At 40.7% G+C, this 15,980-nt stretch overlaps 1 protein-coding gene across 4 annotated transcripts in view; it reads right to left on the bottom strand.

The window, feature by feature from the left end:
* Positions 1-952: 952 nt before the first annotated feature.
* UNC5D (unc-5 netrin receptor D) overlaps positions 953-15,980 on the bottom strand; it is a 161,307-nt gene continuing 146,279 nt past the window's right edge. For all 4 annotated transcript variants that reach the window (XM_054804681.1, XM_054804683.1, XM_054804682.1 and 1 more), the window contains 4 exons: positions 13,665-13,814; positions 11,115-11,279; positions 9,253-9,431; positions 953-7,013 (listed from right to left, as the gene is read on the bottom strand). In XM_054804681.1, coding sequence (XP_054660656.1) covers positions 6,809-7,013; positions 9,253-9,431; positions 11,115-11,279; positions 13,665-13,814 — 699 coding nt within the window. In that variant the 3' untranslated portion in view covers positions 953-6,808. The remainder of the gene's footprint in view (positions 7,014-9,252; positions 9,432-11,114; positions 11,280-13,664; positions 13,815-15,980) is intronic.

The raw sequence follows: 15,980 nt of genomic DNA, 5'->3' as shown, positions 1-15,980 counted from the left end.
CAGCTCCATCTCCCAAGTCACAAATTAGATGATGGCAGATTGCAGTTCCCAAATCCATACCAGAAGCAGGTAGATGCCACATCCCCAATGAGACATAGATACGTGCGTGTGCGTGCCGCTTAGCGAGGCAGCAGGGAACTCTGCGAGGTTCAGTAATGGTAACGGCACCTGCGTTTTAGAGTGGAAGTGGAAAGAATGCAAAAGTCTACAGCTTCGTGTAAAACCATTCCTCCCTCCACCTTCAGCGCACAAATGGGGGAAAACTGAAGGAATTGCTTGAAAAGAGATCATCATGGTTAACGTTCCAAATTTCAGTATGGGAAATACCAGGTTTTACATTTTTAACTGCAAAAACAAAGCTTCAGTTAGTTCTCAGTGAGGATTTGTTAGGAAACACTCTTGTTCTCTGTAGCAAACGCGCTTGCTGTTAGATCCGTGTCCTCCCCCTCCTGCCGTATCAGAAAAAACCTTTAACTTGGTGCAGAACACCCTTAACTTCATGTTGTGCTACACATTTCCTTTCGGGATTAGACAATAAGATTTATATACAGAGAGCAGATAACACAGGGGTTTGACATCTTCAATCTGCAGAAGTACATTCTCAACCAAGGTTATCACACCAGGGGCAGACAAACTAAGCAGCTGCTGACAAAACCACGGTTCTACAGTAGGTGAGTGTCTAATCTCATTAGATTACAGTACACTACATTACAGATCAGGGACGGGTCATCTAATCTCCCTATCCCTTCGCTAAATTTCACAAGTGACTTCAGCTCTAGTTACCCTGGGACAGCAAGGCAAGGAGGCTACCCATTGAATCCTGGCTCACCCGGATTCCCTCGTAAAGCACAAACCAAGATAGTCAGTACAATTGAACAGCTTATTTAAAAGCAGCTTTTGCAATAGCTTGAAAATTACAATACACCCCTACCCACCCAAGCCCCAGACAAGAAACACTAGTAGAATCTGTACTATTCACCTCTAATACAAAAAATAGAGTGGCAAATTCCTAGACACTTACTTTATTTTTGGACAGAACAGTGAACATGGACACTGACAGATTTTTCTTTTACTTGCGGCAATGAGTAGAACATCAGTTCTGTTTCCTGCATTGCGGACGCTGTTACTATCAAATGATTCTCTAAGTGATTCTTTAATCTTAGAGTGCTATATTTATTTTTGTCCATGTTGGAAAGGAGATTTTTGCTACCATTTATGCTTGTATTGGCAATGAGAGAAAAGAGCTAGACTGTGCGTTACTAGAAAATGATTCATGATCTTTTACCAGCATACTGAGTTTTATTTGTTGCTACAGGTATTGTGTGTTAGATACTTGTTATTTTTAGTTACCGTACTTGCTCAGGAATCCTTTAGGTAATTTTAACTAGACAATCATTATATATCCAAGAAAGGATGTATGTGCCATCTCACACGCTGCTGCGGAGAAAACCGCCAGCCTCTTCTGCGGCAGGAATAGCGTCAAGGGAGTAATTCTACCAAAGCACGTGCCACAAATGAACGACCCATAGAAAACACTCTTCAGCAGGTTTAACACGAACAAGGTTCTCAGTGAGTAATACTAACCATCTCTACTGCTGCGTAAAAAGTGGGAGAACTTCCTGGGTATAATTCAAACCAGTAAAACAAAGGCTGATCTGGTGATCATTCACTGTTGTTAAGGACTTAGAACTGATTTCCTGTTTTCCACTCGGTTAATTACCACCCAAGAAATAATGCAGCCCTTGCTGAAATCTATGCAGAAATAGACTGGGGGGATCAAATCATGAACAGAAATCCACAACAGTTCCTCACTTACTTTAGCTTCACTGTGTATATAAGCTATATATTTTTTTTTGTAGTGGAAAATATTATCTGGACTTGATCAGTTACTGACTGTTTTACAACTCTCATATAGCACTATCTTTCAAGTGGGGAAAAAAAAAAAAGAATGGGCTTTTAGTATGATGTTAATACCACACAGTCCTACACCGAGACCCCTGTTATTGTGATTTATGCTGAATAAGCTTCTCTCTCAACCCGCCGAAAGCTCTGCACACCCAGAGAGGAGCGGACCAGCTGTTGCCAGAGATAAAAATAATAACAAAACCAGTTCCCTGTATTTTAAGAGACTTGTGTCGATACCTTTTCATCTATTACAAAAAGCCCAATAAAATTTTTGTGGGAGTACATCTTAGTTTTATGAGACTGGCGCTGGTAAATGAAGTTTGAATTTAAATCTACAGAGCAGGGTTCCTTTCCTTGTGGCTTAAAGGATTTTAATGTAAACTAGTAAGGCTGCAAAAGCGGTGTTGTAAAAACTGTAAATTAGCTTTATGATGCTGCAGTCTGGCGGAGCTGTGAAGTGTACCATTTTGGTGACAAAATTGTAAGTCATTTTTAAAATGCAACTATTAGTCCTAAATGACTCGCAGCACAGAAATATCTGGGAAAGGTGCTTAGGAAGATGAAAATATACTGGAGCAGATTCTTTGGTGATGCAAAACCAAAATGGCTATTTCACCATCTCAGACTCAGGGCAGCTAAATGGAATCTTAAGCGTGCAACATTACATTTCTCTTTCTTTCTAGTTTGTGAAGAGATTTTAAAAATTATTTTTCGAAAGTCATAATTTATAAAACAGAGGAAAGGAATAAATTTTTAATTTTTGGCCTCTAATCCTGCTTCAGATGCTCCTTTACATCTGTGTCTTGGATCAAATTTTTATATATTATATATATATATAAAGCTATATATATATATACACACACACAGATTTCAAAAAAATCTTTTTAATATAGATGTTAAAAATGTGCTTCTGGAATTTTAAGGTTGCTAATAATGTTCGACATGTCTATCTATATAGCATTTGCATACAAATTCTGAATTATCATTCTGAGAGAATCCTGTATTGCAAAGCACACTTACAGCAGCCTTGGGGGGGGGGGGGAGCTGGCACGAGTCAGCTGCTTTCTACTGTGGAAAATAAGAAGCAAACATTTAACACCTTTTACCGGTATTGTTTAGCTGTTTGTTAATGGTAACAAAATCCATGTTGCTGCCTCATTTATACGGTAGCAGAAGCAGTTACCTAAAAACTGGTTTAATTCTTCCGTCTCTCAGACCAGGACTGTGCATAAAAAAGGGAGGAGAACTGGCATAAGCCTGTCTAGGTGGAAGCGCTGAGTTCTATTAATATCATTGCGTGATGCTAATGCAAAACAACAGGAAGGGAGCATCTGAAAACAGGCGCGTGGGTACCAGGCATGTCAGGTAGTCAACACTGCAGTGGGGGAAAGGGAACAGAAAAAAAAACCCGGAGCCTATTTTTCACTCAAAATTCTTACTGTCCAGTGACTGCCTACCAATATCCATTGTTATCATGGAGAACAAATAATTTCCTTTTCGTAATTTTTTTTTAAATGATTTTGACATCGTCTCTGTCACCTCAGTCTTTTTTTTTTTTTTTTCAGCTACCCAGTTTTTCCTCACAATCTTTATTTTTCTGGATGCTCAGGACGTATTAGCTTGAGTAATTTGCATAGTAAAATCAGCTACTCTGTTCTCAGGCATCCTGCTCCCTCTCGCAGGTGTTTCTCGGGGCTTTCTGCTATAGCAAGATCTTAATCCTCTGTGATTGATACTGAATGTGGGAACAGCAAGAAACTGAGGAAATGGAGGAATTGCGTGATTTAGCCTGCGCTCCTGTTGAAAAGCAGGTTATTGGTCACTCCATCTCCCAAAAGATACAGAACTAGAGATGATACAGAGCATAGCTGCAAGGATGTTCAAAGAACTGGAATAAACGAGGGGGTTTCAGCCTAGACAAGAGAGTGAGCAGAAATGGAACGTGAGAGGAGCCTGTAGAAGAACGCGTAATACGGACAAGGTGAGATGGTGGCAGTTACTCAGCATTCCTTACTACATAGAGAGCCCAGTGCCATTGTTAGGCAGCGGGCGTTAAACAAAAGGAAAGCTTGGAAAGGAAGGGCTCTTCAAAAAAGATGCAAAAGAAGATTGTGGCACTTGTAGGCCAGCAGTTTGGTTACTGTTTCAAACCCCACTCCAATGGAGAAAGGTAAATAAGTAGTATCGTGGCATTACTAGTCCTCTTAACCAATATGAGAGCAGCAAAACGGTAATAGGTTAGAAAAAGTCAGAGATCTTGATTCAGAGTCACAAAAGCAAGACCAGTAACAAAGAAGCTGCTTTAGCAAAAGTGAAGAAAAACCAGGAAAAAACCCATACAGAAAACAACAATACTCTAGTGAGCAACGTAAAATCAAAACCTCACCTTAGGCCCAAACCCGAACGGTTTCTCTTCTGGCGCTGTAAGAAACTTTGACGTTTACTCCTTTTCAGTCCCTAAACTCGGACACTAGACTGCACTGGATTTTGGATCTAACTTGGATTTTGGCGTAGAGCCCAGATCCCTGCGCTCTGAAGGCGCTTTCAGATGGACTTTGGAGGAAGTCGGTCTAGACAGCTTCGGGCCTCTCTCTAGGCTTTACCGAGCACTCAGTAGGCAGAGTTGGCTGTTGCCGTACACAGAGGTTTTTCAAAGCTCCCCAAGTCTTGAAAGTAAACCGTGCATTTCCTGAGAAAAAGCTTTAAGGGCTGAGCTCCACGTAGCAGCTCTTTTGACCGCATACGCTGCGTGTAGCTCACATCTATTTGGAAAACCAGAGGGGAAAATACGTACAGCTCGTCGGAATGACGTGAATCTGTTACAGCGCCTGCAGGGTAGTTCTTAGGTCTTCGCGGTGGTAGCTAACCTAGGCTAGTTTGAAAATTAAAACTGGGTCTGAGGAGAAGCTGAGAACAAATTAACTGCTGGAGAGTGACTGTAGCTGGTCTCCCAGACAACGACAGCTCACTAAAACTCCATCGCTTTGCTGTGGATGCCGTTCCCTATCTTTTTTTTAATTCATGACATTTTGTCCAATGAAGAACAGGTTTCTGAGGAGGAGGACTGCAAGTCACTAGAAATATAATTCAAACACAGATAGAACCATGTGCTGCTGAAAACAGTGACAGCTTGCTGCCAAATCAGCTGGTATTTTTGTCTCAGTCTTAAATATGCTTGCAGCCATTCTGATTTCCCATTGCAAACAGGAACTTTTGTGTCAGGCTGCATGAAATACTAAAGTGCAGAAAATGTTTGGGGAAGTCTAGGTATTTATAAGTCGAAGACTATTCCAGCCTGCGGAGCCGGGAAAGCAATGAAATTGGCACTTTCAGATCAGCAAGAACAAGCAAAGTCCTCTACCAAGAGCTGCTCATCATACTTTTCAGAACGGGAATCCTGGGCAAAGAAATAGTTTCAGATTATTAGTCATTTGCACACTAGTTACCTACCCTGTGGCCTATCATCCTGCTCTCGGCCACATATGGGGGGGGGGAAGAAAAAACCCCAAATGCTTTGTTTTCAATTTCTGGCATTTCCGTAAAGCTCCTAAAGTCCTGCTTGTGTTCCTGCTTCACACTGATTGTGTCCTGTCACCCAAAGGGATAGCCCAGGGCCAGAGCTAACGAGCACCTTGGCTAATTTTAAAGAAAATATGAGTAAAAATCATGGTTAAATTTGGCTCAGTACCAGTTCCACTAGGACACTCACTCACAGTGACAGCTGTCTTTTTTTGGTTCGGTTGAAGTAATAAATTATTTTTGGATGAAATGGATAAAAAAATGAGGAGAATTCTCTAGTTAGATTCTGGGTTTGGTGGTAAATGGGATACGTTTGTAACTAAACCAGGTGTAACACAGCCAGCTTTATATCCTGTGAAACATCCAAATTGTACAACGAAATCCAGCCAATTTTTGGCAGTACCGCGTGGGGTTTATTGTTTCAGTCTGAAACTAAACCAAAATTAAGCTGTGCTGATTGACTTCACCTTTCCTTTTAAGTTTAGCCCCAGAGCATGAAGTAATTAAAAAAAAAAGTGTAAAGTTGCTAAAACAGGACTGGCAATTTCCTGCATTTTATTTAGTTATTTAAATCCACCCCCAAAGAAACATTTTTTGACTGAGTGAAAGTTTGCAGACTGAGAACTTGAGAAGATTTCTCACACGCGCACACACTAATTTCACAGAGAATGGTTTTGTTCTGTTACTGTGTTAACAGAACAGGCAGGAAAGCTCTGCAGCAAACGTACATTCATTAAGTGATGGAATTTTTCAAATAAATTGTTTGGAATACACATGATAGCAATTAAATACTTATGAGATCTTTTAATTCCTCAAACATCTGAACGGGATAAGGCCAGATTTTCGGGTTTTCTGTAGCACGTACGCAGTGACAACACGATGCTATCAAACGGCACTTGAACCCCGCTCTGAGTGTGCTAAGTTAGAGGGGCAGGACAAAGGGGAGTCAAGACCCCGAGAAGAAAACCTTTACACTAGGATTAACCTCTAGCGGCTCTAAATATTCAGTATCATATTTGCTGATTTTCACTAGCCGTCGTATTAGCATTACTGTTTCCTAAATACGTTCTGTCATAATATTTACCTTTTCTGGCTCTGTATCTCCCTCCTTCCTGCCCCAGGAACGATAGATGTGTAGTTTTGGTTTTGACATTAAAACATGAATTTTAAACGAGAGAGAGGACAGGGAGAAGCTCGTGTTTTCCTTATTACTGAGATGCTTTTTAAAAGGGCTTCTTCTGCTCCTCCAACTGAAAACTGCGTTGTGGAAATGCGTGTTTCTTTCCATACACAGTGTGCAGAAACCCTTATTTCCTCCCTGCCAAAGAGATTCTCTAGTGTGACAGTCAAAGCTGGCCATCAGCTCTTGAATGGAAAAAGGTGACTAAAGTCCGTTTTGTCTGCTGTAGTTGAAGTCAGGCTCTTCAATCTCAGTTTCCGTTATGTCTGAGATTTTGGAGTGTGTCCTTCCTATTTCTTCCAGGGCACAGGCCAGGGAGTCGAGGTCGCCATCGTGCTGATGTCGGGCTTCCCAGAGGTCCAGAATGACGGCGGAGGGACTGCTTTGCGTAGCAAAATAGGAGAGGTTCCTAAAAGGAGGGGAGGAAAAGGTGAAACAAAGAGGATGAGGAACAGTGTATACCGTAGCTGCCATGAATGTGAAAGTGCCCTCTCTTGTGCCTAGCACTATAGAAGGGTTTAAAACCCAAAACCTTCAGCAAGACCTAGATGAGGTGAGAGGAGGGAACCCTCAAGAGGACGCACGCTGGGGCATTTGTTCTGCAAACGTCACTCGCTCGGTTTAGCAGAGGTAGAAGGAACAAGGGACTTGAATATTCTGAGGTACATAACTGCTGGCCAGCAGTACCATCCTCTATAATTCAGGAAAAAAGTCAGTTCTGGAAAGCATCATTAGTAAACTTAGCAAGTATTTGTCAGGGAGAGGAATAAAGTAACTTCAGTGATGCTTGTGATTATGTGAAGTTATGACATCTTTTAATTTGTCAATTTTAATTTATTAATATGTGGGTTTTAGGACTTTGCAGGGGTGATGTTTGCAAAGAATTTGGTAAAACAAAGTGTTTATCTTAAACACATTGCCCTGTAACTCCTATTATTTCTGGGCTCTGGACATAATCATCTGAATAAATACATTAACTGCAGTCACAAGCATAAATGTTATTTATAACATTTGTATTGCATATAGATACGCATCTCTAAATACAGGAAGAAACAGATAAACCTGTAGCACAGAAAAGGAAATTTGGACTTGAATGTTATTGTTTGGTTTCTAAACCAACTCCAACACAATTAAATATTTGCTACTGACCAGTTTTGGACTGTTACCATCAGTAAAAACCAGGCAGATACCATTTTTTTTCCCCTCAAGCTTCACTAATTACCTTTCCTCAGTCCATTCGTCTCTCTGGGCAACCGAAAGTTAACACACAGCAAACAGCTTGTGTACATGTAGTACAACTCCAGCTTGGAAGAAGTTCCTTGTAGCTATGACATGAGTAGTTTCAGTGGGGTGAAGGAAGAGATTACTGTCCCAGCTGAGGAACTAGATAAAGCCAGGCTGTTCCTCTGGTCAAGTAATGCCTTGACTTCACCAGAACTAGCCCGTATTTTGAAATAGATGGGAAAATATTACGATGACGCTAAAGGATTATGCTGTACAGCAGATACGCAGAAATCTATCAAGTCAAGTATTTATGCTCTGCCATCTGGTTTTATAACTACATTGTGGATTGTTTAAACTGCTCAGCGACTTCCTTTTTCTGTCGATGAATTTGAGATCATAAAAGTAGATACTGCAAAGCCCCTACCAGGTGTCTCCAGCACAGAATCAAAAGTTAAAGGGCGATCACGAATTTGGTCTCCCCCAAGTCAGTGTAACCTCCTCAGTACACTGTCTGTGTTTCCTGAGAAAGAAGAAATCTCCTCCAGCTCCCTCTGCACATGAGGAACAGAAACCAGAGGCGATTAAAGTGCCTGACAATAGGTAGTAAACACTGATAAGTAAAGCAGAATTTTCTGACTCTCACTGCTGCAAGACTATAAATTACTTTTTTCTTTGGTTCCGATGTGGTTTATTGAGATTCCCATGCAAAGCAACAAGTCAATGAAAAGTTATTTTGTTTGATTTAAGTATTCCTCTGCCCTCCTGGGAACATATTTATGGTGTTTGTGACAATCAGAAAATATTTCTGTGAGTGAACTGCATCCACCAATTTAATTTAGCCAAGCGGAAAAAGCAAAATAAGTAGTAAATTGGTTTTTACAGCATCTTTCCATTTTAAATAATCATAATATTATTACTCGTAACAGTAGAGCATGACTTTCTTTTTTAAATATGCCTTTTCCTAAAAAAAAAATAAAAAATATCTGTGACAAATGTAGTTCCTTTTGGAATACAAAATACATAGATAGAAGCCAACAAGCCATTTGATTGTTTTGAGAGAACACGCGATCTCCCGAGTCCTTGGAACCACTGCTTTCGTTGTACACCACAGTGCCAAAAGCCTTCTGCAGTCCTGTGCGGGTACGAAGGCGGCGTCCGGTCCCGAACAAAGCAGCTGACCTTAGAATTAGGACACCAGGTAGGACAGGGCACACGGGCTTATTCGGAGGAGAAAGCAGTTCCTGGTTTCAGCAGCTAGCCGTGTATAAAAGAACGTATGAAATACCGTTTATCCGTGAGAGTACACATGGTAATTACTATGCGCGCATCTGCAATACCAGCGCACAAACAAAAAACCCGTAACAGCAGCAAATTATTGGCATTGCATATGTAAATGTTCACCTTTCAAAATTGCCTGCCATTACCTGTTAATGCTGTTTTTTTGTGCTAACATCTGCCAGTCTTTGCCTTTGGCATTGGGCGTGTCAAACGTTGCACAGATTCGCTGTCGAATGGAGTAGGGGATTTTGAAGGCTTTTGGACCCATCTGTGCAGGGAAGTTGCTGTCTTCGTGTGCAAAGAAAGCGACGGTTTCCCTTTCATTCTGCACGGAATAGAAAAGCAAAGCGGTTAGTTAGGGCATTGGTCTGCCTCGGTGCCTCTCTTTAGCGTAGTAACGGTGACGCCAAGAGTCCTGTCGTACGCTCCCGTTGGGAGATGGGGAGCCGAGAGGATTTCTGCACAGCCTCCGCAGAACGAGAACAGCGGCGAGCACAGCCGGGTACTCTTCTTGCTGCCTTGTAATGCAGGGATTTACCTGCTCCTGATTTGTGAGGAAACTTCTAGATCAGCACAAGCACCTATGTACAAAACCCATTTGAAATAGTGCCATTTGCCTTCTACAAGTTTCCTCTTTTTGTTTATTTTTGTGTTACAGATGAAGTCCAATGCAGCAGTGATTGGTAGATGGAATGCCACAAAAGCACATGGGTTTCTAAATCTTTAATTGCTTAAGCCTAAAATACGGACGCATCAATCTCTTGTGTTTTGTTTTTTTTTTTTTAAAACACCTGAATTCTAGAAGTACCTCAGTTCTTCTGTATTAAAAATCTCTTTGGAATCCAGGTCTTTTTGTAGATCTGGCCCATTCTTTTCCTCTGAAATTATACCAGTCTTGTGTAACAGTCACATTTCCATGCATTATTCGGTTTAGTGCAATGCAGCATAAATATTAAATAACAATGATGCTATAGTCTCTTCATATAACATTTATGACACATCCCAAAAGTCACCCATGCAAAGTAATAGCAGCGCTGTGGATATATCGTATGGTCTGACTGTTTAAATTAAATATGCAGAACAATAGTAGATTTTCAGACCCTGCACATGCGAGATAAGCTACTGCTACCTGGTTAGTTCAGGGAATTGTAAAGCAATGAGCAATTCAAGAATTCAGTTGTTATTTATATATTTATTTGACAGGCAAATTATCCTCACTCTTCAATCACTTTTTGAGATAGGCATGAGAAAGCCTTCCATACTAGCAAATCCATTTGAAGACAGAATTGGAACATGCTCTGGGGACTTGTGGACAGATAGGTCCCTTAAAAAAAACCCCAAAACACAACAACAAAAAACAACAAGAGAGGAAAAGAAAGGCAGCAGCAACTTTGCGTGGAGATATATAGGGAGTGACAGAAGTTTGTTGTGAAATAACAATAAAGACCTGGAAAAACGCTTGGCCATATTCTGAGAATGGTTTTATACAGAATGATGTTTGTGGTTTTCATCTTTAGTTGCTGCATTCTCTGCACGGTGCATTTAGCATTTATCCAGATTAATCAACAAAGGTGCTCAATAATCTAAAAAAGCATCTGTAGGACAAATCACCAGCTTGCTTGACTACACGTTTGAATTCTTTCACCTGTGAGCAAAGCTACAGTCCTTGCAAGACATTCTGCGTACACAAAAATGCTCTCATAAGCCAATAGTCAGGGGCCTAACGGCGTACAGGCAATCCAGCCATTTTCAACTCTCACTGCTCTGCAAGCTAGTCAAAAACTTTTTGCAAGAAAACTATTACCGCCAACTCAAATATAAATTATTTTTAGTGTTGTAGAATCTCTGTACTTTGATTCCTGCTGGAAACGGAGCGTGTAAGGCTTTATATACTTGTTACAGTTTTGACCAGGGCATAAAAAACTACACAGAGCTAGAAAGGACAAAGATGGGGAGGGATCACGTCTCACGCTACACCGCAACTTAACAAGGAGAGAGAACACTTTACCTCTAGAATGGACGTCTGGATCTGTAGGATTTGCTCGTGACCCTTGACTTGGCGGACGCAGATCTTGCAGGAGAGCTGCGTGGTTGCGGGAGTGTAGCGCTCCAGGGAAAAGGCACAGTGCAGCGGCTGCTGGCTGCTGCACCACACGCGGGAGAACGGGACTTCCTGGGAGAGAAACAGATCCCACCGGCACGGGGAAGCGGGTGCCAGAGAGAGAGAGGGAGAGAAAAGTTGTGGCAATCGCAAAATAGCAAAAAAAAGCCACAATTTTCCGCTGCAATTGCGTTTTTACTAACATCCCTTCGAAGGAGGACAAAACTACTAAGTGACGATTCAGTTGGTAAATACTAGGATGTCACATTTACTGGAAGCTTAGATTTCGTTCAGTGACACAAACGGTGAGGGACTGTCATCTAAAACAAAACTTAAGAAAGGTGCAGCGCACTTACTGCTCCTAGGCAGGGAGCACAACTCTGACTCTAACCTGCGTCTCCTCGCCATCACCTTGTCGTACAGAACCCAAAAAAAAAGGCACTTCCCATCCAGAGCTGTACGTCCTCCGGAAGTTCATGCAGCGCAGAGCATGGCAGCGTATTTTCGATAGTTATGTTCCACCTGCCCGGGGAGCCCCGTGCAGCCCCCTGCCCATCACGGGTCGGGCGCAGTTCTACGTCTTGGTTTCAGCCTGCAGAGTCTGTGACTACCGCCGGTGCCTCCTCTGCTTCAGCCAGGACAGTTCGTGGGATGAGGGCCCTCATCAAATGCTCTACAGACAACTGCAGCAATTAATCACCAGAGATTTCTGGCATCTCTGGTTGCTTTGAGTTCCTAAAAATGTACGGAAATAGACCGAAGTACATGGGGGCAGCTAAGTTCTGCTTTAGGATTGCTTTCTAAATACCAAACTTCTGCAACTGGTGTCCTCTCTTTACGCTTTCAGAACACGTTTGTTTGTTTATTTTTAATTTCCAAGCTAACGTCAGCTATAAACCCACTACGCTGTTATACACTGTAGCCGTGAAGGCGTGTAAATAGTAAAAAAACAAACATGTTCTCTATTAATTTCAAGACATTGGAAAATACTGTACGATTGGCAACCTGGAGAATAATGTAGAAGGGGAAAAAAAGACTCACATTAATATTTCATTCTATTCTACCTTAGCATTCATCCATATGATTACTGGATACCATTAAACAGCTTCAATGAGCAATTATCCTAACACGAGAAAACTAGTTTAAAGTAAAGATTTTTACATTTGTTTTTCTAGAGGAGGATTATGAATTTTTCTGATTACTCTGTCCGTTTTTCAGGCACTATTTTTAAATTTTAGAATTTATTTGAATGGCAATGTGAAGCTGATCCTTCAAAGAAAATGCAATAATTACTATATTAAATTTAATCTTCGCATGCGTTCTGCTTGCATTTTTCAGAGGTTTATAAAGGACATAATTCCTTCAGTATTTAATACTGATCGTTATAACTGAGTGATCTACCAACTAGTCACTTGTCGTATTTAGCTGTTTAAATCACGTAAACCACGCACTTAACTCTTACGATCGGTTTATATCTGGAAGCTCACCTAAGAGCCTACAGCTCACAAAACATGCATTTCTTCACTCTTGCCTTCCTATAAGCCGTGAGGGAAGATTTCTGTGAATGATTTCTCAGATAAGCAAAGGTCCTGTTTGTCTTTTTAAATGCAAATAAGTGAGTGAGAATAAAGAAATCAATTAAAAGCAAGCTGTTCTTTCTATGAAGCTGAAAATGATGCAGTTTCTTTCATTTCTTAAGTTGTAGCATAAATTATCCTTATATTCTTAATGATATAAGAATTTATCTGAATATAGATCAGGGTTTATAAGTTTCAGAGCCCATTACACTTATGTTTTGGAGAACAAGGCAACACATTTAAAACATTTTTTTTTTGCCAAAATACTGAATGATAGATAACTGTTTCTATACGCTTCTGGGGAAAGGGAGACTATATAGTCAATTTAATTAAGTTCTGTATTTTAAAAGACCAGCCCACTCTATGTGCCAGCACATTGCTTATAATTTCCAGTAGCCAACATAGAAATTCTTCTTTTGTTTTTTTTTTTTTTTACTTTCCTGTCTTCAACAGCCTCTTTAATTAATGTAGTGCAGAAAAAATAATTTGCTGTTCCTCAGTTCTAATTCTTAGTATATATGTGCTGTAATTTGAACTCATGTCATTTTCAGCCACGTATTCATAGTTATATTGAAATCGGAATAACAAAGATATCAAAAACATCATCGTGAGTGATAAATTTTAACAAGAACATTGACCTTCTGTTGGAGATAACTGAAATTGCATTTTCGTAAAATGAAAAATGTAAAGCATTCCGTTATATATGAAATCTGTGTTTGTCAAAATCATAAGGCAATACATTTTTGTTGCATACTCAAGAGATTAAAACCACACCTTTCGAAAATAAAAGGGACCCTCGTCGTATTTGGGTTATGCCTGTACCAGTGAAAATTCTTAGCTCCCCTGAATTCCAACGTAAACAGATAGAACGGACGAGTACCTGACAGGCAGTAAATGGTTTAATTCTCCAAAGGAAAGGAGGGATATCAAGCACGGATATCTGAAGACTGAAGGTATTCCCTTTGAAATGCAAAAGTTTTGGTTCCTCCAGTAATTGTCCTCCTTGGAGTCTTTCATCTGAAACCACTTCCTGCAACGGCAGAGGAGGAAAGAATTTTTTCAGTATTAGGAACAAATACCAAATCTAACGAGAATTCATCCTTACGGAGGGGGCACCCAGTTCACCTACAGCGTACCCGGGTGCGGCAGTGGAGTGTTTCTCTCCTGGGCCAGCTGACGGGCACTGGCATTTTTATCTCGCCGCTGGAGATAAAAGGCTGGTGAGGCGCTGTCAGCTCTGTTGCCCCGTACGTAACGACGGCACTCGCGACGCTCAATTTTCTCGTTCGAACTGGGAGCGCAGTGCTTGAGAAGGAACCTTTCAGGGGATTGCAACGCGGTAGCGGCTGTCTTCACGTTTTGGGGTTTCGAGTCAAAGCCAGCCGGATTTCTCTTTTATGGGAAGTTACTCGCGTTTGAGCGTTCCTATCGCATCCCACGGCATCGCTATTACGAAGGAGAAGTCTACCAGCAGTTCGTTACCCGGAGCGCTCTCTAATGTCAGCGTGAAGAGGGAAGCAAGACTGTGTCAGCCCCTCTCCAGGTAAATTTTAATTTAATTAAGCTTTTGAAGAGAAAACTCCTACGGGTTGTGCCTAGTATTCCTTAAACACTTGACGTACAAAGCTCAGCGAGATATTTACTTAACAGACTAAAAGGAATCTTGGAAGGGCTGACTTTGAGCGGGGATTTGCACTCTAGCCCTCTAGAGGTCTGTTCCAACCTACATTTTTATATAATTCTGTGAATTTAAAACATAATAGTAAAAAAATCACCCCTGTCTGTACTTACACAGTGTTTATTCCTGTACCGTTACACCAAAGATACTAGTGAGGAAGGAAAGCGTGCAGAAGTCTTAAAAATCAGCTAGCAAGCAGTCTTTCAAAATTATCTTTTTTTATCCACTTAAATTATGTAAAACCTGTGTATATCAAAGAGGTTTAGTGCTTGTCAGTAGCAAAGCTATTGTTAGAAGAACTACTGGAATCGTTGTGACCTTCCGAAAATAGAATGAGTGCTAGAGCTTTCTGAAACTATAATAATGGATTTCTGTTAGAAACCAATCTACAGGCATTCGGTTTGTTTTAACTCCTGATGGCTGGGTTTATATGAAAGATGGAGTAAGAAGGGAAACTTTAGGTTTTGATTTTCAACTGCAAAGGGAGCAGCTTATTTCATAACTATTTTCAAAATTCCCTGAATGCGTTGGAATTTTTTTTTAAAATGTACCGTGGCTGTATAAATACCGCTCTACCTTTAATAACGCATACGGGCCTTAATTCCACAAGCGTCAGCAGGACTACGGCAAAATACAGAGGATTTGGTTCTTTTGCCTTTTAGAGCCAAGAGTTTCCCAACACACTAGGAATTGCAGAAAGGGCAAAGTCATCTGTTAGAAAAGTAAGGTAAGTTTTCACACAGGGACAGAGGGAAAAATCAAGGAACTTTGGATCTTTTATAGGACCGCACCGTAAAGGATTAACAGCATCAAACAAAACTTGGTAAGCCCAACTCCAATACTTTATCCAAAAAAATCTGCATTTTTCCATGTGCGCCACTTAATATTTACACTAGCATGAAGCTGATGCAGCAAGCTTTTAAGGGAAGAATAATTTCATAAATATACCATTGTCTCACCATGTACAAACACCCCGTTCTAATTTCTGTGAATGCGGGAAACTGGTAATTATTCTTCTAACAATTTTCTACAGAAAAGCAAGAAGTAACTTTGAAATCTTATTTATCATAGTATGCATTAAGAAAAAAATAAGCCAGTCTCCTCCATTGTTTCGCTGAATGTCACAATAATTTGAGAAACAAGACGGTAGATTCAAATCAGGCTGCTATGGGTGAGGGATTTTGTGGTTTTATTTTAATATACTGAAGGTAAATTCAGAATTGCTGAAAGAGGCTGCCCCGTGCTGTATGAAGCAGCGGGAAAAAATACATGCATGGTTGCTCTGAATAAGATTAATCTCAATTCCCCTTGTGGGCCTCTTTCATAGTTGCGTTGCACAATTTTGTGGGAGTTTTTTCCTCTATATTTAAAAGTTCCGAAGGTTTTTGCACATTTGTCATAAACCCGCTGCACAACAGGAACCGCGTACAGGCAGGGCGTAAGCGATGCAGACTCGCTACAAGGCGTGAGAGAATACAGGTTTACATTAACGTAACATAGCGTAGCCATGCGTAACAC

Source organism: Grus americana, chromosome 26, assembly GCF_028858705.1.
Source record: "Grus americana isolate bGruAme1 chromosome 26, bGruAme1.mat, whole genome shotgun sequence".
Lineage (NCBI taxonomy): Eukaryota > Metazoa > Chordata > Aves > Gruiformes > Gruidae > Grus > Grus americana.
The sequence above is the reverse complement of the archived record's forward strand: the minus strand, read 5'-3'. Positions and strand labels throughout refer to the sequence as shown.